Below are 23872 nucleotides of genomic sequence, written 5' to 3'. Positions count from 1 at the left end.
GCCCCACAGGGGACGCTGTGAGCCCCCAATTTGGGGATCCCAGCAGCCTGAAGCTGCAGCCAGGTGCCAGTGCCACGTGTCCCCTGTCACCAACACCCTGGCTGGAGGTCACAGCCCCATGTCCCCTGTGACCGTCTGGGTGGCAGAGGTGACCGGAGCCCCGAGCATCCCGCTGTGGGAAGGGTCCCTGGGAGCAAGGAAAGGGCAGAGGGGCTGCAGGGAGGGAGCAAAGCCCCTCTGCCCCCTCCAGCAGCACAGGGACACGTGTGCGCCCTGAGGAGCCGCCCGGGAAAAGTTCCTGGGATGGGGAGTGAGGCGGGGAGGGGGAAAGGGAGAATGAAAGGGAAAAGAAAAAAAGAAACAAAAAAGAAAAAGAAAGGGAAAAAAAGGGGGAAAAAAGGGCAGGAAAGTCCTGCGGCCTTTTGCCTTGTCAGTTCTCCGTCTGCTGTCACTCAGCCGCCGAATTCTCCTTCAAGTTGTCATAGCGAGGCTGGCGGGGATTATGCCGCGGCTCTGTCCAGAATTGATTCATGTGGAACGCGTGCTTGACGGGCGGAACCGCTGGTGTGAGCGGGAGCCGCTGAGACCCCCGATTTTCCCACCTTCCTCACACAATCTGGTATTGTTTGGCCGCAGCCTTAGTGATCCCTGCGCCGGGGCTGTGACTGACACAGCTTTGAGGCTCTAAGGCGTATTTTGAATTTCTAAAACCTCTCAGGAAGTCCCCGGGGTGCCTTCTGCCATTGTCTTGTTTCTCCTTTCGCCTTTTTCCCTTTCCACCCCGAACCCCTCCTGCATCCCCCACCGCCTCCTCCCCCTTTTTTTTGCCCCTTCCTCCCCCTAATTCCAACCCCTCAATCCCTGACACAACCCAGGGTTTTTGGGGTTTTTTTTTTTTCCTTTCCCCCCATGTTTACGCTCCAACTCTCTCTGGAGCTGCTCAGCCACTTCGCAAACACGATTTAAAAAAAAATTAAATATAACAGAGAAAAACTAAATAAAGCTCTAAAAGTTCCCAAATCCTTGATCCGCCACGGAGAAGAGGAGCTTTACTTGTTTGCTTTTAATCAGCTGACACAAACCCCGAGATGTGTTGAAAAATAATAATAGTAGAAATAAATCTTCCACCGAGTCATAATAGAAATAAATCTTTCACCTAATCTTAATAGAAATAAATCTTTTACTTAATCTCAATAGAAATAAAGCTCTCAGCTAATCTGTGGTGAGTCTGTGTCCATCCTGCTGCCCACACTGCTCCAGCCATCCATCCCCATCCATCCCCATCCATCCTCATCCATCCCCATCCATCCCTGCTGGAGTCACTCAAAGTGACCATCCCATGGGATCTGGATGAGGAATTTCCCTCTGGACGGGCTTTTCCCATCCAGGGAGAGCAGAGCCCCCGTGGTTGTTCTTGGTGCAGAGTCCGGGCTCTGCCCCCATCCATCCCCATCCATCCCCATCCATCCCCATCCATCCCCATCCATCCCCATCCATCCCATCCATCCCCATCCATCCCCATCCATCCCCATCCATCCCCATCCATCCCTGCTGGAGTCACTCAGAGTGACCATCCCATGGGATCTGGATGAGGAATTTCCCCCTGGACAGGCTTTTCCCATCCAGGGAGAGCAGAGCCCCCGTGGTTGCTCTTGGTGCAGAGTCCGGGCTCTGCCCTCATCCATCCCAATCTATCCCCATCCATCCCCATCCATCCTCATCCATCCCTGCTGGAGTCACTCAAAGTGACCATCCCATGGGATCTGGATGAGGAATTTCCCTCTGGATGGACTTTTCCCACCCAGGGAGAGCAGAGCCCCTGTGCCCCTGCTCAGACCAGGCTGCTTCCAGTGCAGGGTCTGGGCTCTGCCCCCATCCATCCCCATCCATCCCCATCCATCCCCATCCATCCCCATCCATCCCCATCCATCCCTGCTGGAGTCACTCAGAGTGACCATCCCATGGGATCTGGATGAGGAATTTCCCTCTGGATGGACTTTCCCCATCCAGGGAGAGCAGAGCCCCCATGGCTGCTCCTGGTGCAGGGTCTGGGCTCTGCCCCCATCCATCCCCATCCATCTCCAACCATCCCTGTCCATCCCCATCCATCCCTGCTGGAGTCACTCAGAGTGACCATCCCATGGGATCTGGATGAGGAATTTCCCTCTGGACAGACTTTTCCCACCCAGGGAGAGCAGAGCCCCCGTGGCTGCTCCTGGTGCAGAGTCCGGGCTCTGCCCCGTCCCCGTCACGTCCCCCGACCCCTCCGGGCTCAGCACTTTATAACCATTTCCCATTTCCAGTCTTAATCTTATAAGAATGAATTGAGAATGACCAGTGTAAATACACAGGTGCCACTGGGAGCAGAAACCACTCTTTAATCTCGGATATGAAAACAATTCCCTGCTCCGCGCGCTGGCAATCAGCGAGTGCCATCAGCGCCGCGCTCTCCCCGGGAACACGAGAGCTTATAAATATGAATTAGTGCAGAGAAAATCTACTCTCTTACCTAAAGCTAAATGTTATCTGGGTCCCTTTCCAGCAGTGGCTGACATTTCCAGAGTGCTTTTAGTCACATCTGCGGGAAGACAACTCATTTCTTGTCTTAAAAAAAAAAAAAAAAAAGAAAGAAATAAAAAAGAGAGGGAGAAAGGGAAGAGGGAGGAAGTGGAGGAGGATGTAGGGAGATGCTGGGAAAGAGGGAATGCTGGATGCCTGAGCCTCCTCTGGAAAGAGGATATGCTGGGTAGGCTCTGGGTTTGCTCCTTGGGATGAGGATGGAGCGGTTGGGGAAGCCAAAGCCCCGGGGAGGTGGCACAAGGTGGCACAAGGTGGCACAAGGTGGCTCTCAGGTGCCACCTGAGAGAGGCCTCGAAGTGTGGGTGCTCCTGGCTGGGGCACTGAGCAGTCCTGGGGTGGCTCGGAGTGCCTGTCACTTGCTGGGGTCCTGTTTGGGATGGGACATGAGGAGTGGGGTCCCCAGCTGGCCCCTGGAGCAGGGACAGCATCCAGTGCCACAGGAACGGAGCCTCCCACGGGATTGGTGCCCACAGCCCTGGCACGGAGCCCCTTGGGTTGTCCTGGGTGAGGGGACACTGGGACGGCCCCCACAGGATCCTTGTGTGCCACCTCTTCCCAAAATCCTGGTGATCCATGGCCAGGCAGGGCTGCAGCAGCACCCGCAGGGTCTGACCCCAGAGCTGGGGATGGAGCCAGGAACATCCCTGGGGACACCTGGAAAATGGGAGGGGTCAGCACCCACAGCCAGAGTTGGGGAAACTGAGGCACGGCGTGGGAGCTGTTCCCAAAGCCCGGCTGAGGGAATCCCCTTGGAAGGAGAGGGGATGGTGGGGCAGGGCTGGCCCTGGGCGGCCCCAGCAGCAGGAGCCTGACCCAGGCGCGGGGTTTGGGATGCTCCAACGCCTCCCCTGCCCCTCTCACCCTCTGCCCCTGGCATCTCCAGGGACCCCCAGAGGAGCTCCAAAGCCCCCCAAAGAGCCGGCGATGGGGCAGGAGCTGCAAACCCCCTCCCCGTGCCCGGCTCTCCCCGCAAACGTCGGCGAGGGAAGGCTCCGGAGCCCGGCTCGGCTCTAATGGGATGCTTAAGCCGCCTTTTAGGTTTTTAATGAGCGGATCCCGGCAGGAATGCTAAACACGGGCAGGTACAGCCCTGCCTCGCCGGCAGCCGCGCGTGTTCCCGTGTCCTTGTCTGGCTCAAGTGAGCTCTGACCTCATTTGCTTCGCGCCGTTCAATTAACGAGGCGAGCGGCGCTGGGGGGAAGGGGGGATGCCGGGGGGGGGTCACCCCATGTATTAATTTCCATTTTATGTTCCAAACAATTGAGCAGCGCACGGCGGCAGCCGGTCCCTGGCGGGGCCGCTCTCAGGCTCTGCTCTGCCCGCGCTGGGATTTGCCCCAGACCCCCAGCCCGAGGGGTTTGGGGGGACCGTGGGGACCCCGTTTCAGCCTCGCCATCCCATTTTCCACCCAGGAAGGGCCGTTTCGGCGGGTTTGGATAATGTCCCTCCATCTTGTGCTTCATCCGGAACATCGATGGCTGCCAATGAGACAGAAATGATTGGGAAAAGGGCGAGGGAGGGAGAGAAATGTTTCCCGGGATGTTAAAATAGCCACTTCAGGCACCTAAATTTATGCTGCTCAGAAATGGATTTTTTAGTCCGGGGTAATGAGAGAACAAAATAATTAATTCCTCTCCCGCAGACAAAAGGCTGGAGGAGCGGATCCAGCCCCAGCGTTCCACCAGCCCGGCGGGGAATGGGACAATTCCCGCTGCCAGCCGCTGGATCTGCGCCTCGGGAACGCGTCCTGGCTGGGGACAGCACCTGCGAAGGGCACCCCCAACTCACGGGGGTTTTGGGGTTTGCAGGGGTCGGGGGCTGCCCCATTCCCATCCCCCTTTCCCTCTGTCCGGGCTGATCCAGCTCCGTGCCCCATCCCGTGCCCACCCATGGGTGCCCGTGGGTGCCAGGGGGGCTTGGACCCCTCGTTAGGAGCCCAATTATGAGATTTCCAAAGGGAAGGAGCTGCCAACACAGCCCCCCACTCTTTGGGGATGAACGGGGGGGATTGTGCTTGTTATAAATATTAATTATGCAAAGCAGCCTCTGCAGCCCACCCTTGTCTCCACAACATTCCAGGACAGGGAGAGAACGGAGGCAGAGTCAATTTATTCATGGAGCAGGTCACTCCCTGCACGGAGAACATCCCTTTCAAAAGGGAGCTGCAACTGGAGGAGATCAAGCAGGGCTGAGTTTGCCTCCCTCAGATATGATAAAATATTCTAATAAATACTCGGGGAGCCCATGACAACGAAAACGTTTTGTTCATGGCGGGGCCTTTTGGGGGTCTCCTGTTTGTGCTGAGGGATTTGGGGGGGTCCTGAAGCATCCTCAGGGCCTGTCTACCCCTCAGTCCCACTGGAAGGTCACTGTCCTATGGGATGCTCTTCTTATTTCCAACTCTTAATAGAAAAACATAAAAATCTGTTGTTTCCTTGCCCCTGGATGTTCAGGAGGCGTTTCCTGCTTCCCTTGCTATGGGGAATACAACACCCCACAGGCTCCCAGACACAGGGACAGCAGCACCCCAACCCCATTCCCACTCCCACTCTGTTCCTGGCCCCATTCCAGCCTCATTCCTGTCCTTTTCCCAGCCCTATCTCCACTCCCACCCCATCCCTGGCCCCATCCCATCTCCTTCTCTAATCCCGTGTCCATTCTGATGCTGTTCCTGGCCCCAGCCCCAATCCAAGTTTCACCCCGGCCCTATCCCCATCCCATCCCCATTCCCATCTCATCCCCAACCCCACCCCAATCCAACCCCATCCTCACTCCCATCCCAGCCTCAGTCCCAGCCCTGCCCAATCTCATCCCATCTCCATTCCCTGTTCCTGGCCCCACCCCAATCCCAATCCCACCCTAAACCCACCCATGCCTGGTCCCCTGATCCCATTTCACCCCCCCCACCTCCACTGCTCATCCCCCTCCTCCAGCCGGGCCCCACCATTCCCAGTGCCATTCCTGCCATTCCCAGTACAATTCCCACCATTCCCAGTGCCACTCCCACCATTCCCAGTGCCATTCCCAGTGCCATTCCCACCAATCCCAGTGCCATTCCCAGTGCCATTCCCACCATTCCCAGTGCCAATCCCAGTGCCATTCCCAGTGCCATTCCCAGTGCCATTCCCACCATTCCCAGTGCCATTCCTGCCATTCCCAGTGCCATTCCCAGTGCCATTCCCACCATTCCCAGTCTCTTTCCCACCATTCCCAGTGCCAATCCCAGTGCCATTCCCAGTGCCATTCCCAGTGCCGTTCCCACCATTCCCAGTGCCATTCCTGCCATTCCCAGTGCCATTCCCAGTGCCAATCCCAGTGCCATTCCCAGTGCCATTCCCAGTGCCATTCCCACCATTCCCAGTGCCATTCCCACCATCCCCAGCCCATTCCCACTCCAGGCCCGTAACTCAATCCCTCTCCAATCCCAATCCCATCCCCTCCCCGTCCCCTCCCACCTTCCCACGTCCCCCCCACCCCCCCCGTTCCCATCCGGTGGGCGACGGCGTCACCGTGCGGCCGCTCCGGGCAGCGCCCGCGCCCCCCGCTCCGCGTCCCCCGGCACCGGGGGGGGTTCCCGGTTCCGGCTGCTCGGGGGGGGGGCCACAGCCCGGCCCGGTGCGTGCGGGGCTGCGGGGCGGGCTGGGGGCAGCGGCACCGGGGGGTTCCGGTGCTCCCGGGCGCCCCCGCCGCGGGGCCGGGTCCTGCCGGTGCGGGCGGGGGGTGGGGGCCGCCCGGGCTCCCCCCGAGCCCCGCGCGGGTCCCGTAGCCCCGGGGGGGCGGCGGGGGGGTGCAGTGGCGGCGCCGGGCCGGGGGGTGGCACGGCCGAGCCAGGCGGGAGCCGCTGATGCTGCCGGGGAGGGTCCCGGTGCTCCGCAGCCCCGGCCCCGCATCCCCACCTTCCTCTCTCCCTGCAGCGCTGCTCTGCCGCTCCCCGGCAGCCCGGCAGCCTCTCATCGCCGCCTCCCGGTGCTGCCCGCTGTCCCGGCATCCCTGCATCCTCCCATCCCGGCATCCTGGCAGCTGCATCCGTGCTGGCCGGCGTCCTCCCATCCCTGCATCTCTCCATCCTTCCATCCCTGCATCCCTCCATCCCTGCATCCCTCCATTCCCGAGTTCTCCCATCCCTGCATCCCTCCATCCTCCCATCCCTGCATCCCTCCATCCTCCCATCCTCTCATCCCTGCATCCCTCCATCCCTGCATCCTTCCTCCCATCCCTGCATCCCTCCATTCCCGCGTCCTCCCATCCTTTCTCCCTCCATCTTCCCATCCCCGCCTCCTCCCAGCCCCGTGAAGCGCCCCCGGAGCAGCTGAGCCGTGACGCCCCGATTTGGGGAGCACCGGGGGGGCTCTAGGGCAGGCTCAGCACCGGCCCCGCGGGCTCGGGACCCCCCGTGCCCACCCCCGGCACGGCCGCCCCGCGGCGGGGATGAGGCGGCGCCGCAGGTAATGGTACGTGCCGGGCCACGACCCCACCCCAAAATTACCGGGGGCGTGTGGAGGGCTGGGGAGGGGGGGGGTGCTGCAGGAATTGGGGTGCGAACCGGTCCGCGGGCTCTGCAAAGCCGGGGGGGACCCAAACAGGTGGGAATGGGGTGGGAAAAGGAGGAGGGAGTGGTGGGAAAAGCCGGGGAGGGGGGGAAAACATCCCACAGAGGGGGGAATTATCTCGGCAAAGGCATCGTACGTGCCGGGTGGGAAGGGGATTTGTGGTTCCGCGGCGCTCGATAATCCCCAGCGCTGGTTTTTCCCGAGCCATCTGGGCTCTCGGGGAAGCGCGGGCGGGATTTGGGTGGGGGTGAGGCGGGGGGGCTGCGCCGATCCATGCCGGGGGCTCCCCTTCCCTTTCCTCTTCCCAGCAGCTGGAGGCAGCTGGCAGCCCCCAGCCCACCATGCCGTCGTCCAAGAGCGAGAGCGAGTTCTGGATCGATGGATCCCACCGGGAGGCGGCACTGGAAGATTTCTACGTCGTGGGCCCCGAGCTGGGACGGTACCGGGCGGGGAGAGCGAACGGGGAGGGGCTGGGAGGGGCAGGAGCCCCCCGGGGCTGGGAGCGGGTCCTGGATGGGGCCTAGGGGGGAGAGGGATGGAGGGAGGCAGGAGGGGATGGAGGGATGTGGGGAGGGCTGAGGAATGCAGAGGGGATGGATTTGGGGGGTGGGTGGAGGGATTTGGGGTGGGGGCATGAAAGGAAATGGGGGGGGGGTGAAGGGATGCAGGGAAGGATGCAGGAAGAGAGGGAGAGATGTGAAGGGGATGGAGGGATGTGAGGAGGGGTGAGGAATACAGAGAGGATGGATTGGGGGAGATGGAGGGATTTGGGGGGGTGGATGAAGGGGAATGGGGGTGAAGGGATGCAGGGGAGGATGCAGGAAGGGAGGGACAGATAGGAAGGGGATGGAGGGATGGATGTGGGAGGAATGGATGAGTAGAGATGGGAGAATGGAGGGATGCAGGAAGGGCGGATGTGGAAGGGCTGGGGAAGGGTGGGGAAGGGGATGGATGGTGACAGACCCTCCCCTCTCGTGTTACCTGGCCTTGGCCTGTGCTGTGACGCTGCAGAAAGGGTCTGGCAGAGCTCCCGGGGCGTTTGCAGGTTGGGCTGGGGGTCCCTGGGCCTGTGGAGGTGGATATTGCTCATGTCCAAGGCACTGGGATCAGGGGGACACCCATCTCTCCTCTGAGCACCCCAAAGCTCTGGGGGTGGCCAATGAGAGGGTCCTGCCTGCTGCAGCCCCCTGCAAAGGCCAGGCAGTGCCAGAGCCTGAATTCTCACTCTGGATTTGGCTTGCAGAGCCCATCTGGGGGCTGTGATCCCCGTGCCCCTCGGGGGTGCCAGGGGGCCATAGTGGGAAGGTTGATGGTCCCGTTTGTGGGGGCTCTGGGCTGTGCCATGGGGGGAGGCAGCTCTGCCTTGGAGCCCTGGCTCAGAACAGGGGGATTTGGTGGCTCAGGCTGGGTTTCCATCCTCAGAGAATCCCGAAAAGCAGCAGTTTTGGTGAAAGCAGGAATTGAAGGGTTTGTATCAAGGTGTGGCCACATCAGCCCAGGGCTTGGGCAGCACCCAGCCTTTGCACAGAGGGATGTAGGACAGAAGGACAGGCCTGGAGCCCCTGAAATCCGTCCATCCATCATCCATCCATCCATCCATCCATCCATCCATCCATCCATCCATCCATCCATCCCTCCATCCAGTTTCAGCACCAGATTTAAATCAAACTCACAGCGTGGTGGGATCTGGGTGGGATTTGGGCTGCTGGGAGCCCACTCTCCATGCACAGCTCTCCCTCAGAGCCTCTCCTGGCAAGGCTGGACCCAGATCCAGCCAGGAATCCCCAGGGAGCAGGACAGGGATGGAGGGACGTGGGGACAGCGGGGAGGACCCAGCCCGGGGCTGCTCCCGGCCGCACATTCCAGGCTCTCTCGGCAAATCCCATCGTTCGACATTTTCCAGTTCATCTGGAAAGCAAATGCAATTATCTCCCGTGGCAGGCAAGGCTGATTGGGGATATTTATTTGAGGCCCTGAGCGGCGGCTGCGGGGGCCGGCGGGGCCGAGGCGTGGCGAATTCCGAGCGCTGCCCTAATTGGGGACGCGTGAGGGGCAGCGCCGCGGGCACAGCGGGCACAGGAGCCACCCCGAGCCCTCCTAAACGCCGAGCCGAGCGCTCCTAAATGATCTCGTTAGCGGCGGGAATCAGGCTGCGAATTGGCCGTGCGGAAAAAAAATGTAAAGGGAGGGTGAGAGGCGACAGATCCTGGCTGGGATTCAGCTCTGGAGAGGGGGTGGAGGGTCCTGCCCCGTGACCAGCCCAGCTGGGAAATTCCAAGGATAACCCGGTGGCTTCTCCCGCTGGAAGGGCGTTGTTGTGGCGGTCGTAGCAGCAGCGATGCCATTTTGGGGTCAAATTGCAGCTTTTGCCCTTTTTCCTGAGCTGCAGCAGGTGGCGGTGGCCGCCCCTCCTCTCCCCTCCCAGCTTGCAACAATTCGTTTCCAAATCACTTTTTATGTGTAAACTGAAGTTTCGTGGGGAACGTTTGGCAAAAGGGAGGAAATTTTGGAGCTGGGCAGGGTTGGAGCTTGGGGATCCCGCAGCATCCCGGAGTGGTACCCAGCGCCGCCGTTGCCATGGGAACGCCGTTCCCAAGTTCAGCCGGATGAGCTGCAAAATCTGCTCTGGGTTTGGAGACAAATCCCCCTTTCAGGAGAGCACCCGGGAGCGCAGGGGCTGCCTGAGGGGATGTTGGTGGGCTCAGGGGAGGTTTTGGTGTGAAAATCGCTGGTTTTGGGGCTCTGATCTTGCTGGGCACCTCCAGGCACAGCCTGAGCTCCGTCCCAGAAGGCGGCGAAGCCAAAGTGCGGTAAAACGCGGCCGATGACTCGGGGGCAGGGATTAATGTGCTCCAGGAGCCAGGCAGGGAGAGATGGAATTGCAAATGAGCCCCGGAGCGGCCGGGAGCGCTGGGCTGATTTCACCGTCCAGCGATCGGGAAACGCGATTAACTCGGGCTGAGATGGCCGCGGGCTGCGGGGACGCGGTGGCGGTGGCGGTGTCACCCCAGCGGTGTCACCTGGCGGTGTCTGGTGACGGGGATGGGCTGGGGTGGCGCCCCGGCGGTGTCGCTGCTGTCGCCGCGGCGGCTCCGTCCCGTCGTGAAAGCCGCTTAAGGATTTAAACCCCCCGTGGGACTCGGGTTTAATTAAAATGGACTTGGAAAGCCGGGATGGATGCGGGAGGGGGTGCAGGAGGAGGGGGTGCGGGAGAGGGGGGAATCAGGAGGGGGATTTGGGGTGGGGATGAAGGAGAGGGGTACAGGAGGGGAATTCAGGAATTGGGGGATGCAGGAATGGGGGGATGTGGGGTGGGGATGAAGGAAAGGGGTACAGGAAGGGAATTCAGGAATTGGGGATGCAGCAGGAAGGGGATGTGGGGATGAAGGGATGGGGTACAGGGGGGGAATTCAGGAATTGGGGATGCAGGAGGAAGAGAATGTGGGGATGAAGGAGGGGGGTACAGGAGGGGAATTCAGGAATTGGGGATGCAGGAGGAAGAGAATGTGGGGATGAAGGGATGGGGTACAGGGGGGGAATTCAGGAATTGGGGATGCAGCAGGAAGGGGATGTGGGGATGAAGGAGGGGGTATAAGAAGGGAATTCAGGAATTGGGGATGTAGGAGGAAGAGGATGTGGGGATGAAGGAGAGGGGTACGGGAGGGGAATTCAGGAATTGGGGATGCAGCAGGAAGGGGATGTGGGGTGGGGATGAAGGGATGGGGTATAAGAAGGGAATTCAGGAATTGGGGATGCAGGAGGAGGGAGATCCATGAAAAGCAGGATCCATGAAGAGTGGGATGAACCCACGCTGAGCTCCCAGGGCCTGGCACTGCCAAAGGTGCTGCTGGGGGGCACAGGGGGAGCAGGACCCCCAGCTCTGTGCCAGCCTCACGTCCCCTCTGCCCTCCAGGGGAGCCACCTCAGTGGTGTTCAGCTGCCAGGAGAAGGGCACAGGAGCTCCCTACGCTGCCAAGATCCTGAAGAAAACGGTGAGAGGGGCTGGGGATGGGAAGGGGGAGCATCAGGGAGCTGGGGCAGGGCTGGTGCTGTCTCTCCTCCCCGCCCCTTGGCACCAGGACGGGTGTGGGGCTGGCACCGGGCATTGCTCCCACGATCTGGGGGTCCCACATGGACAAAGCGCTGGGATTTGGGCTGGGGGTGGGCTCTGGGACAGCCATAAAATGTGCTGGGTGTAATGTGGGGAGCCAGGGGCGGGTCTGGCAGCACAGGTGACGCAAGCTCTGCTTCCCAGATTGACAAAAAGATCGTGAGGACGGAGATCGGGGTCCTGCTGCGCCTCTCGCACCCCAACATCGTGAGTAGGACCCTGGGGACACGGCTGCCACCTCCCTTTGGGTGCTGGGGCTGGGTTTGCCCTTAACTCAGCCTGATGCTGAGGGAAGGGCTGCAGTGTCCTTGTTCTCATCCTGTCCTGGTGTAGAACGAAGGCGTCACCCCATGAAAACCCTGCCTGCACCCCCTGAACCCTCCCTGCCTCACTCACAGCATCCAGGTGATGCCCCCTCTCTCTGCCACGTGAAATTCCTGCTCCTGGCAGCTCCTTTGAGCTCCCAGCTCTGACATCCAAAGCCCGAGGACCCCCCCTGTCCTCCCCCTTCCCACACCCTGGCTTGAGATTTCCACCAGGCAGGCAATTTCCATCGAGGAGATCAAATGAATCCCAGGGAAAATTGCCTGCCTGGAATGAAGGGAGATAAAAGGGGAGGCCAGGGCTGCAGGGCTGGGGCTGTGTCCTGCCCACTCAGCACTCCAGGGATAACAGGAGTGGGGTTGGAGCTGATCTAATCCAGCCAGGGCCAGCAGAGCCCCTCCGGAATGCCAGGGGCCTCCCAAAAAAGGGGCATTCCCAACTGCATGGTTCCTCTGGGAAATTGCAAAAGGATCTTGGAGAGCACCCGAGTTAAGGAAATGACACAGAAAAAGCCACCTGGGAGCTGCTGTGGGGCTGAGGGTTGGGCCAGGCCCTGCTCCTGTTGGGATTGTGATCAGGACATCGCTGGGACATCACTGGGACATCACTGGGACATCGCTGGGACATCGCTGGGACATCACTGGGACATCAATGGGACATCAATGGGACATCACTGGGACATTGTCTTGCCCCAGGCTGCAGCATCCCCCAAACCCTGGGCACAGCTTCTCCCAGCCCATCCTTGGAGTTTTGCCCTCTGGAGAAGCCCAAAATCTTCACGTCAAGAGATGAAGCCAAGAGAAATCCCAGCGATCCCAAAACCAGAGATAAAGAGGCCAAAGCACTGGGGACAGGTTGTCTCTAAACCTCTCAGGCAGCTCGGTGTGGGCCTGTTTTGGGGTGTTTCAGTGGTTTTGGGACAATTTGGTGCTTCCATGGAGGCATTTTCCCCATCCCAGCACATCTGGAGAGACGCAGGGATGGGAATCACACCCTTGGAGCAGCCCAGGTGGATGGGAAGAGGCTCCTCTCTGATGTGTTATCAGGAACACCACAGAAAATCCAATTTCCACCCTCCCCTCTCCTCAGAGCCACAGAGGAGGATCCATCCTGTTGGAATATTTAAATCCCCGAGCTTTCCATGGGGTTCTGCTCATCCCCACGTTCAAGTGATGTTTGAAGAGGAGCAGCTCTGCTCCATTATTGCTGCTATCGTGCAGCACCGACCTCGGCAGAGGCTGATAATAGGATTGTAAACTTTTGAAGTTAATAGGAAAATTATAGTGCTCTGTGTATTATTATAATGCAATAAGCTGCCACATAGTGTCTCTCACCCCGCAGGGGATCAAGGCTTGTCACCCAGCCTGGGAAGGGAATGATTAAAGCCCCATGAAATTCGCAGTGTCACAAAAGTCTTAAGAAGCATGAAATTCTTGGGTTTCCATTAAAAAAAAAATATTTAAAAAGTGGGGAAAAAAAAAAAAGGAAAAAAATTGCATTTGGATGTTGCTTTAAGAGAGAATTGTTAATTCCAGATGGGCTGTGGAGACACAAAGGGCTCGTGTGGGAGCTGAATCACAAAAAGTCAGGAGGAAAACAAGGGTTTGGTGCCTCTTCTGCTGCAGGGCATTTCCAGAGCCTTGATCCCAGAGTGGCTGTGACCCCACGGGGTGTGTGTGGCTCTCCCTCATCCCATGCCAGGTGTGCAGGATCAGGATCCATCCCATGCCAGGTGTGCAGGATCAGGATCCATCCCACTCCACAGGACTCTGAGGTGCCCATGGAGCTGCAAAATCCCAAAGCTCTCAAGGAGCTCCTCTGCCAAACAAGCTCAGAGAGGTAAAGAGGATCAGGGCTCTGCACATTCCCAGATTCATCTTTAATCTGTGTTAAGGGAGTGGGGCCTGCTGCGAAAAATTCAAAAAAATTCAGGTGAAAACAAACCAAGAGTGAGGAAAAGCCAAACAAACAGAGGAAGGAAATGTTTGCACTGAAATAACCCTTTCCACCCTCCCTGGTGGTCAAAGTCTCCTCCCAGCACAGCATTCCTGCATTGTCACTGTCACATTTTCTGGAAAAATCCCTTCAGCCAGGATTTCCTCCCTTGGGAAGCTGAGAAGCCTCAGAGAAAAATGAAAACAAGAATTATCTGCTTGCTTCTCCTGCGTTTTGCTGCTTTGGAATGTGGGTTGGAGATTGTTTATCCAACATGTGAGTTGGTTTTATTTAATGACAATCACAGCCAGCTGTGTGGGACTCTGGAGAGTTCGGGTTTTTCATTAGTATCTTGCTAAACCTTCTGTAAGTACCCTTTCTCTATTCTTTAGTACAGTTTTAGTATAGCGTTTTTTAATAGAATATAATACCATAAAATAATAAATTAGCCCTCTAAGAACATGGAGTCAGATTCATAATTTCCTCCCCTCAACAGGGGACCTCAACCTGCATCCCATGGCCCACATCCTGCATTCTACATCCCAAATCCCATATCCTACATCCCACACCCCTAAATCCCTCCTGTCACCCTTCCCTTCCCTTTTTTCTTTTTTTCTTTTCCCTTACTTTTTATTTATTTATTTATTTATTTCCTCCATATGGGTATGATTTCTTTTATGATTTCGTTTTTAATCCCTTTATTTATTAATTACTTTATTTCTTTATAACATTGTGATTGTTTCTTTTATGATCACATTTTTATCCATTTTCCAGTTTTATTTATTTTATTTATTTTATCTTATTTATTTATTTATTTCCTTCATATGGGTATGATTTCTTTTATTATTTAATTTTATCCCTTTATTTATTAATTACTTTATTAATTTATAACATTGTGATTATTTCTTTTATGATCACATTTTTATCCATTTTCCAGTTTCATTTATTTTATTAATTTTATTATTTTTATTTATTTATTTATTTCCTCCATATGGGTATGATTTCTTTTATTATTTCATTTTATCCTTTTATTTATTAATTACTTTATTTATTTATTTATAACATTGTGGTTGTTTCTTTTATGAACACATTTTAATAAATTTTCCAGTTTTATTTATTTTATTTTATTTTCTTTATTTCCTCCATACGGGTATGATTTCTTTTATGATTTCATTTTTAATCCCTTTATTTATTAATTACTTTATTTATTCATAACATGGTGATTGTGTATTTTATCATTTCATTTTTATCCGTTTTCCAGATCAAGCTGAAGGAGATTTTCGAGACGCCCTCGGAGATCGCGCTGGTGCTGGAGCTGGTGACGGGGGGAGAACTCTTTGACAGGTGAGGATCAGCTCCAGGGGGATGGATCCTGGGGGGAGGAGGAGGAGGATGGAGGGGGCTGAAGGCTCCGTGTGCCCACAGGATCGTGGAGAGGGGGTTCTACAGCGAGCGGGATGCGGCAAACGTGGTCAAGCAGATCCTGGAGGCTGTTTCGGTAACGGGGAGCGTGTGGCACTGGGGGGGCTGCAGCCAAATATCCCTGAGGAGAAGGGCCTGGAGCTGCATTGATCCCAAATATCCCTGGGGAGAAGGGCCTGGAGGTGCCCCCATCCCAAATATCCCTGAGGAGAAGGGCCTGGAGGTGCCCCCATCCCAAATATCCCTGAGGAGAAGCACCTGGAACTGCACTGATCACAAATATCCCTGGGGAGAGGCACCCAGCGTTGCACTGATCCCAAATATCCCTGGGGAGAAGGGTCTGGAGATGCATTGATCCCAAATATCCCTGAGGAGGAGTGCATGGAGCTGCACTGATCCCAAATATCCTTCAGGAGAGGCACCCAGAGCTGCACTGATCCAAAATATCCCTCAGGAGAAGGGTCTGGAGATGCCCCCATCCCAAATATTCCTGAGGAGAAGCACCCAGAGCTATACCCATCCCAAATATTCCTGAGGAGAAGCACCCAGAGCTGTCTCCATCCCAAATATCCCTGGGGAGAGGCACCCAGAGCTGCACTGATCCCAAATATCCCTGGGGAGAAGCACCTGGAGCTGCCCCCATCCCAAACACCTCATTTCTCCCCTTGCCCTTGGCCTCCCAAAGGCACCACTGGGAGAAGATGGATCTGCTCTTAAGGGGTGATGAAGAGGAGGAAGGAGGAAGGTCAGGGCTGCTCTGCATCCCAGAGTTCCCATGGCAACGGGAGGGTTTAAAAACCAGGAACTCCTGTCTGGAAACGGATCCTCCACAGCGGTGGCTGTTCCTGAGCTGGTCCCGAGTTTGTGACAGGTCCCCAGTCGCTGCTGCCACCTCCCAAATTCTGTCTGAGGCCGTTCCTTTCCTTTTCACACCCCACTTTTCCTTTTTTTTGCAGTATTTGCACGAGAATGGGGTCGTGCACCGGGACCTGAAGCCAGAGAACCTGCTCTACGCTGACCTGTCCCCCAATGCACCCCTCAAAATCGGTGGGTTGGGGACCTGGCCAGGGGTCCTGGCACGACTGGGGGTCCCAGTGCCCCTCCCTGATGGCACTGCCACTCCCTTGTGTCCCTGCAAGGTGACTTTGGGCTCTCCAAGATCGTGGATGAACAGGACACCATGAAAACCGTGTGTGGGACACCGGGGTACTGCGGTGAGCGGGGAGGGGGACCGGGGCTGGAGGGACATCTGGGGACAGGAAAATTGGGGTGGAAGGGATGAAAGGACATTTGGGGACAGGAAAATTGGGATGGGAGAGAGGGAGGGACATTTTGGGGTGGGAAGGAGAGAGGGACATTCTGGGGGGAAGAAAATTAGGGTGGGAGAGATGGGAGGAACATTTTGGGGAGAGGAAAATTGGGGTGGGAGGGACATTCCAGGGGGTTTTTCCTGCCTGAGGCCTCACTGCAGGAATAGCTGGGACCGTGCCCCATTTATCCCCTTTTCCTCCCCATTTATCCCCTTTCCTCTGTATTTATCCCTTTTTCTCCTCATTTATCCCTTTTCTCCACACCTGCCAGTGCCCAGCAGGGTTTTCTCCACTGGGACCCCCCCTATGGGTGTGTTTGACCCCCAAATTTTCCTTCCAGCCCCCGAAATCCTGCACGGGTGTCCCTATGGACCAGAGGTGGACATGTGGAGCGTGGGTGTCATCACCTACATCCTGTGAGTGTCACAGGCAGGGGACACAGCAAGGGGGGCTTTGTCCCTTCTGTCCCTGCTGGGGGGTGTTGAATTTGCAGGGTTCCCAGAAGGAAGGAGGAAATTAATTAATTTGACTCTATGTTTTTAGAAGGCATATAATATAATATAATATAATATAATATAATATAATATAATATAATATAATATAATATAATATAATATAATATAATATAATATAATATAATATAATATAATATAATATAATATAATAATCTATTATAGTATATATAATAGAAATATATATTATGGTATATATACAATATAATAGAAATATAATATTATAAATATACCTTATAAATTTATGTTATAAATATATATTATAAATTTATATTATAAATTTATATAATATAATATAATATAATATAATATAATATAATAATCTATTATAGTATATATAATAGAAATATATATTATGGTATATATACAATATAATAGAAATATAATATTATAAATATACCTTATAAATTTATGTTATAAATATATATTATAAATTTATATTATAAATTTATATAATATAATATAATATAATATAATATAATATAATATAATATAATATAATAATCTATTATAGTATATATAATAGAAGTATATATTATGGTATATATACAATATAATAGAAATATAATATTATAAATATACCTTATAAATTTATGTTATAAATATATATTATAAATTTATATTATAAGTTTATATTATAAATTTATATATTATATTATATTATATTATATTATATTATATTATATTATATTATATTATATTATATTATATTATATTATATTATATTATATTATATTATATTATATTATATTATATTATATTATATTATATTATATTATAATACTGTACTACAACCATACTAAAGAATAGAGAAGGGATGCATCAGGAAGCTTAACAAGGATGATAATGAAAACCTGTGACTTTTTTTTCCAGACACAGCTGGCTGTGATTGGTCATTAAATAAAAACAATTCACATGAAACCAATCAAACAATGACTAATTAGTAAATAATCTCCAGACCACATTCCAGAGCAGCAAAACACAGGCGAAGCAAGCAGAAATTTACTGTTCTCATTTTTCCTCTGAGGCTTCTCAGCTTCCCAAGGGAAGGAGTCCTGGGGAAGGGATTTTTCAGGGGATGTGACAGTGACAGGGGGGTGGCAGGGATGGTGGCACCGTGTCCCACGGCTCTGTCCCCCCAGGCTCTGTGGCTTCGAGCCTTTCTTTGACCCGCGGGGGGATCAGTACATGTACGGCCGCATCCTCACCTGCGACTACGAGTTCGTGTCCCCCTGGTGGGACGAGGTGTCCCCAAACGCCAAGGACCTGGTGAGTGAGGCACTGCTGGGCTTGGCAAACTGTAAAATTTATTATTTTATTTTATTTTATTTTATTTTATTTTATTTTATTTTATTTTTCTACTTTATTTTATTTTATTCTTATTTATTTTTATCTTATTTATTTCATTTTATGTCACTTTATTTTATTTTAATTCATCTCTCCTCCCTTTCCTTTCCCTTCCCTTTCTTTTCTTTTCCCTTTTATTTATTTATTTATTTGGTTTTATTTATTTCTTCCACCTGTTTATGATTTCTTTTATTATTTCATTTTTATCCCTTTATTTATTAGTTAATTTGTTTCTTTATAACATTTCGATTGTTTATTTTAAGATTTAATTTCTAGCCATTTATTTATTAATTTCTTTAATTTTATTTATTTATTAATTTCTTTAATGCTATTTATTTATCTATCTATCACATTTATTTATATATGGGTTTATGTATTTATGACAAATTTTCATTTATTTATGACAAATTTTCATTTATTTATTTGTCACTATTTTCATTATTGGTTTCACTCATTTTATTGTTTTTTTTTTCATTTATTGCATTTGTTTATTTCTTTTATTAAGCACATATTTTTTACTTCTTGCATTTCATGTTTTTATTTTCATGTATTTACTACATATATTTATCTAATCAAATTTATTTAGTTCCTACACAATTCTATTAATTTTTTTGGTGTGAATTCATTATTTATTTATTTATTATGATGCACTCTTGCTTTCTTTAATTTCCTTTATTTATTCCTTATTTTTTATGATTGATTTTATGATTAATTAATTTAATTTATTATTTTGATTAAAAATATTAATTTATTATTGATTTTATGATTAATTTTATTTCTTTCTATTTCTATTTTCTATTTCTTTCTATTTAATTTCTTCTTTCTTTCTTTTTACTTCTTTCTTTCTTCCTTATTTTTATTATTGATTTTATTATTTATTAGGATAAATGTTATAATTTATTATGATTATTTTGATGATTCATTTGATTTTATGATTTATATATTATATATTAATTACAATCATCCTCATTTTACTGCGAATTACTACGAAATAACAAAAAATAGCCATTTTGATGCCTTCAGGTCAGGAAATTGATCGTTTTGGATCCCCAGAAGAGGCTGACGGTTCACCAGGCCCTGCAGCACCCCTGGGTCACTGGGAAAGCAGCAAAATTCGCTCACATGGACAGCACGCAGAGGAAACTGCAGGAATTCAATGCCAGGAGGAAACTGAAGGTGAGGAGGGGACACCTGGCACCATCGGGGACGTGTGACAGCACAGGGAGGGGACATTGGAAAGGGAAGTTTGTTTATTTTCTGCCTCTGACATTTCATGGATTTCTAAAAGTGACAGTGGATTAAAAAGTAAAAGTGCCGCCTCTCCAATGACACGAAACAAACCAACAGTCTGTCAAATTTCTCTTCTTCCATAAAAGAATGCAAAATGAGAAGTTATTTACAAAAAGGGTGGGGAAAAGTTTATAAATTTTTGTAACAAACATCAAAAAACTTGGAAAATCTTAAAAAATCAAAGCGACAGAGATAACTGTCCCCATCCATGGCCTGGAAGGGCAGCACCCTCTTGGGTACAGAGGGACAGTTTGGGGCAGTGCCAGGGGATTTTTGGGATGGATTTTAGGGAAAGGTTCCTCCCCTGAGTGTGCTGGGCACTGAATTCCCTCAACCTGAGGCTGCCACGGCTGCAGGAGTTTGGGGTGGCATTGCTGGGATGGGATTGGGATTGTGGGGATGGGATTTTTGGAGTGGGGTTGTGGGGATGGGATTGTGGAGGTGGGATTTTTAGGGTAAGATTGTGGGGATGGGATTGTTGGGATGGGACTGTTGGGACATGGAATTGTGGTGCCAGGACTGTGGGGTGGGATTGTGGTGCCAGGATTGTGGTGTGGGGTTGTTGGGGCAGGATTGTGGGGATGGGATTTTTGGGATGGGATTGTGGGGATGGGATTGTGGAGATGGGATTGGGATTTTTGGGATGGGATTGGGATTTTTGGGATGGGATTTTTGGGATGGGATTGTGGGGATGCGATTGTGGGGATGCGATTGTGGGGATGCGATTGTGGGGTGGGATTGTTGGGGTGGGATTGTTGGGGTGTCCTGGGCCAGGCCAGGATTTTGGGCTGGGTGATCCCCTCGGAACATTCCACAATTCCCTGATCCTCTGCCCCTCTCCCAGGCTGCCATGAAAGCCGTGGTGGCCTCCAGCCGCTTGGGCAACCACGGCCACCACGACTGCTCCCGCAGCGGCCGCGGCCAGGGGGGACCCCGGGTCCTGGCCCAGCCCGCGGGGAACGGCAGCGCCGGGGCCGGCACGGAGCTCAGAACATTCCAGAGCGACCACCCTGCCACGGTCCAGAGCGACCGCTCCGATGTGGGCCCCGTGGCCACGGTCCAGAGTGACCACCCTGCCACGGTCCAGAGCGACCGCTCCGATGTGGGCCCGGTGGCCATGGCCCAGAGTGACCATCCCACCACGTTCCAGAGTGACCACCCTGCCACGGTCCAGAGTGACCACTGCACTGAGGGCCCGGTGGCTGCGTTCCAGAGTGACCACCCCACCACAGTCCAGAGTGACCATCCCAATGTGACCCCGGTGGCTGCATTCCAGAATGACCACCCCACTGTGGCCTCAGTGGCCACATTCCAGAGTGACCACCCCACCCTGGGCCCAGTGGCCGCGTTCCAGAGTGACCATCCCACCGCGTTCCAGAGTGACCATCCCACCGCGTTCCAGAGTGACCATCCCACCATGTTCCAGAGTGACCATCCTGCCGTGTTCCAGAGTGACCACCCCAATGTGACCCCGGTGGCCAAGTTCCAGAGTGACCACCCCACCATATTCCAGAGTGACCACCCCGATGTGGCCCCAATGTCCATGGTCCAGAGTGACCACGCCGTGGTGGCCCCGGTGGCCGTGCCAGGGCCTGCGTGTGACAGTTAACGCCCTCACAGTGGTGGCACCACCGAGCCTTGGCTGCTGCTCTGGGCTCTGGGACATCCTCGTGTCACGTCCTGGGACATCCTCGTGTCGTGTCCTGCCAGCCCCGCTCGCTGTCCCTCTGTCTGTCCCCACCAGCTGAGGGGACATGGCAGTGACTTTTCTTCCCACTCTGCAGCAGTCTGGGCCGCCGTGGTTTGGGAAGATCCCAAAAATCGAGGCACAAAGAGGATTTCTCCCACCTTTCCCTGCAAAGGCAGCGAGTTGTCTTTAAGGGGTTCCTGTAAATAATCCTGAAAGTTGGTTTTGTTTTTTATTTTTCTGCCATAGCTGTGACATGTCCAGCGCTGTCACCAGCCCAGCTGTGGGGCTGCTGCTGTGTTAGGAGGGGTTTTAGGAGCCTTTGACCCCAAATGTTCAATCCTCTCTGGAGAACAGCCCATGCCAGTGCTGCCCTTGTCATTCCCGAGCCCTGGGTTGTGTTTTTTGGGGTGTTCCCCACCTTCAGCCTTGCTGTGGATCCCTGCTGGTGGTGGTGGGGTGGTCACAGACTGGGAATGCTGGTCCAGCCTCCCCTTGGCATTCCAGGTCAGGATTGACACAATTCTAATACAGGAATTTGAATATTGTGAGATTTTTGCCATGCAATTGCTGTTCCCTGAGGGAGATCAGTGAGTTTATACCTTTTTTTAATTTTTATTTTTTAACGAAATCAGCAGACAAACTTGTTGACAATTATTTTTATTTTTAAGGCAGGAAAAAAGGTGACCATTTACAGATTTTAATAGAGAGCAAGTGAGCAGCCAGCAAAAGCCATATTCCATGTGGGAATTGCAGAGAGCTGCTGGGATCCTGCCAGGCTTGAGCCCTAAGGCAGCAACCATGACCTGCACCCCCACACTTTGGGCTCAGAACGCTGTGTTCAGGGTAAAAATCCCATCAAATTTGGACAGGAGGTTCACTCCCCCAGGATGGGGGTGCAGAATTGAGCAGCTGGGACGGGAAGGGAAAAAAAAAAAAAAAAACCAACCCAAAATTGGATGTTTTGCCAAAGGTGATGCAGCAGTGACGGACCTGAGGGTGACAGAGCAGGGGCAGGAGGTTGAGGTCAGAGCAGGGGGAGGAAAAATGGGTTTGGGGTTTTTCTCCAGCACAAACAGAAATCAAAGCAGCTCAGAGTGAGGAGGATCCAGCCCGGAGCTCAGTGGGGTTTGGGGAGCCAAAGACAGCAGAGAAATGGGGTGTTCAAGAGGGGCTTTGGCCAGAGCTGCACTTTTTGAACTTGAGCTGCTCTTTTGTGGGGAAGCAGCTGCCCAGAGAGGTGTCCCAGGGGGAAATGAAGCCCCTGATCCCGTGGGGCTCTGCAGCACAGGGAAATTCCCCCTTTTTCTTTGCATTTTTGGCAGGAGTTTTCCCCTCTCCTTTTTCCAGCCCTGAGGGCTGAGCCTTGCAGGGTGCTCAGCTCCAGCTCTGTGTTGTGTCATTGGACCTGAACCCTGCCTTGTTGTTCCCCAACACAGCTTTTAAAGACTATTTTCTATCCTTTGACATGAAATGCTGATTAAAGCCCCTCACAGGGCCAGGCTGGCACCCCCAGAGCCTGCAGAGCAGGGAAGAGGCTGAGGAACAGTTGCAGAATTCCCAGTAAAATGGGAATTACACTTGACAAATCAATTACACAAACTATCTCCAGCAGTGGAAGGATGAAGGAGGGGGCCTGCAAACCAAACCAGAACTGGAGTTTATTTCTTATTATTATTATTATTATTCCACAGGTATCTGTATTTAAAGATGGGAAAAAAACATTCCTGGTGGGGAGTGTTTCCTGGTGGGGAGGTGCATTTTGGTCTGTTTGCAGAGTGTGTTTGAGTGAGTGCTGCAGTGTGGTGGTGACAGTTCTGCCAGCCAGGTGTTGATGACCGAGTAGAGACAGTGAATAAAGCATCCAACCTCTGAGTGTGGGCTCCGTGTTCACTGTTTTCCTTAAAAATCTAAAGATTTGGGATGGAATGGGTTGGTGTTCTAAGCTGATAAGGAAGTGAGTTTTTAAAGAAGTTGGAGTTCAACCAATTTGTGAAAAGTGCACATTATATGGCTCTATGCAGATTTTTATTATATGTGTTTTGTTGTATTGATTTGTAGTGCTGTATTAACATTTTTATAGAGGGGTAAATGTAGTTCTGTAGTTCAAAGGTAGTTTTTGCAGTTAAAATAGGAACTATGCATGTGGGATATTTTTTTAAGAAAGGAAGGAGGTACTCACACCAGATGGCAGCCACAGGACACCTAAATCTTTCAGAGAAAGAGAATTCATTGCCCCATTATCAGAAGAAATTAACTTTTTCTTGCCTTGCTCAGCCCTGAAGATACCTCAGGATTAAGAGGAAGAAGCTGACACTGACCAGACAGAATCCTGTGTTTGAATGGAATTGATGCATCATGCATGAGCTGTATGAATATGCAACAGGCTGTTGCTTTTAAGGGTTAATCCTCTGTTAATGTGTGTCCTTTCTCGGGCTTATTTTGCCCAGAAAGAGGTACCTGGACGTCCATAACTCTTTGTTTTATTGTCTCATATTGTCCTAATCCAAACTGTCCAAATTATTATTACTCTAATTACATTGCTATTTTTATAACCATTTTATTATCATTAAACCTTTAAAATTTTTTAAAAACAAGTGATTGGCTGCTATCTGGTGCGAGTACCTCATTCCTTTCTTTAAAAAAAAATCCCACATACATAGTTACATGATGTTATAACCTAAACTATATTTAACCCACTACTTAAATAATTAATACAGCATAATTTAATACATAAATTAATACAGCATAACCCTAACATAACACGTATCATATTCATTTGAATATTTGCCAAAAGCCGATCA

General features: G+C 51.9%; 1 protein-coding gene and 1 long non-coding RNA gene across 8 annotated transcripts; both read left to right on the top strand.

The window, feature by feature from the left end:
• Nucleotides 1–6408: 6408 nt before the first annotated feature.
• On the top strand, nucleotides 6409–22943 carry LOC129131410 (calcium/calmodulin-dependent protein kinase type IV-like). Of its 7 annotated transcripts, none has more exons than XM_077191470.1 (13): nucleotides 6410–7031; nucleotides 7439–7569; nucleotides 11044–11122; nucleotides 11386–11448; nucleotides 14762–14844; nucleotides 14926–14998; nucleotides 15879–15969; nucleotides 16062–16136; nucleotides 16573–16648; nucleotides 17887–18013; nucleotides 19115–19267; nucleotides 20226–20770; nucleotides 20819–22943. In XM_077191470.1, exons 1-13 carry the CDS (start codon nucleotides 7029–7031, stop codon nucleotides 20988–20990), a joined length of 1671 nt encoding a protein of 556 aa, XP_077047585.1. In that variant the 5' UTR covers nucleotides 6410–7028; the 3' UTR covers nucleotides 20991–22943. The 7 variants fall into 7 exon arrangements, with proteins under 7 accessions (XP_077047583.1, XP_077047582.1, XP_077047585.1 ...); XM_077191471.1 differs by having other exon boundaries at nucleotides 6412–7031; nucleotides 20226–20412; nucleotides 20539–22943; XM_077191468.1 differs by having other exon boundaries at nucleotides 6409–7025; nucleotides 7442–7569; nucleotides 20226–22943.
• Nucleotides 11455–13960, top strand: LOC143696142 (uncharacterized). Its single transcript, XR_013185550.1, has 2 exons — nucleotides 11455–13266; nucleotides 13298–13960. It is a non-coding gene; the product is annotated as an uncharacterized LOC143696142 (long non-coding RNA).
• Nucleotides 22944–23872: the final 929 nt, after the last annotated feature.

The sequence above is a fragment of the Agelaius phoeniceus genome, chromosome 29 (genome assembly GCF_051311805.1).
Source record: "Agelaius phoeniceus isolate bAgePho1 chromosome 29, bAgePho1.hap1, whole genome shotgun sequence".
Taxonomy (NCBI): domain Eukaryota; kingdom Metazoa; phylum Chordata; class Aves; order Passeriformes; family Icteridae; genus Agelaius; species Agelaius phoeniceus.
This window is presented reverse-complemented; position numbering and strand designations above follow the sequence as displayed.

Bases quoted from the DNA above. Each gene is read 5' to 3' on its own strand.
- LOC129131410 (XM_077191466.1), top strand. The intron at 7,570-11,043 runs GTACCGGGCGGG...TCTGCCCTCCAG, and splicing joins GTGGGCCCCGAGCTGGGACG to GGGAGCCACCTCAGTGGTGT. The intron at 14,999-15,878 runs GTAACGGGGAGC...TTTTTTTTGCAG, and splicing joins AGATCCTGGAGGCTGTTTCG to TATTTGCACGAGAATGGGGT.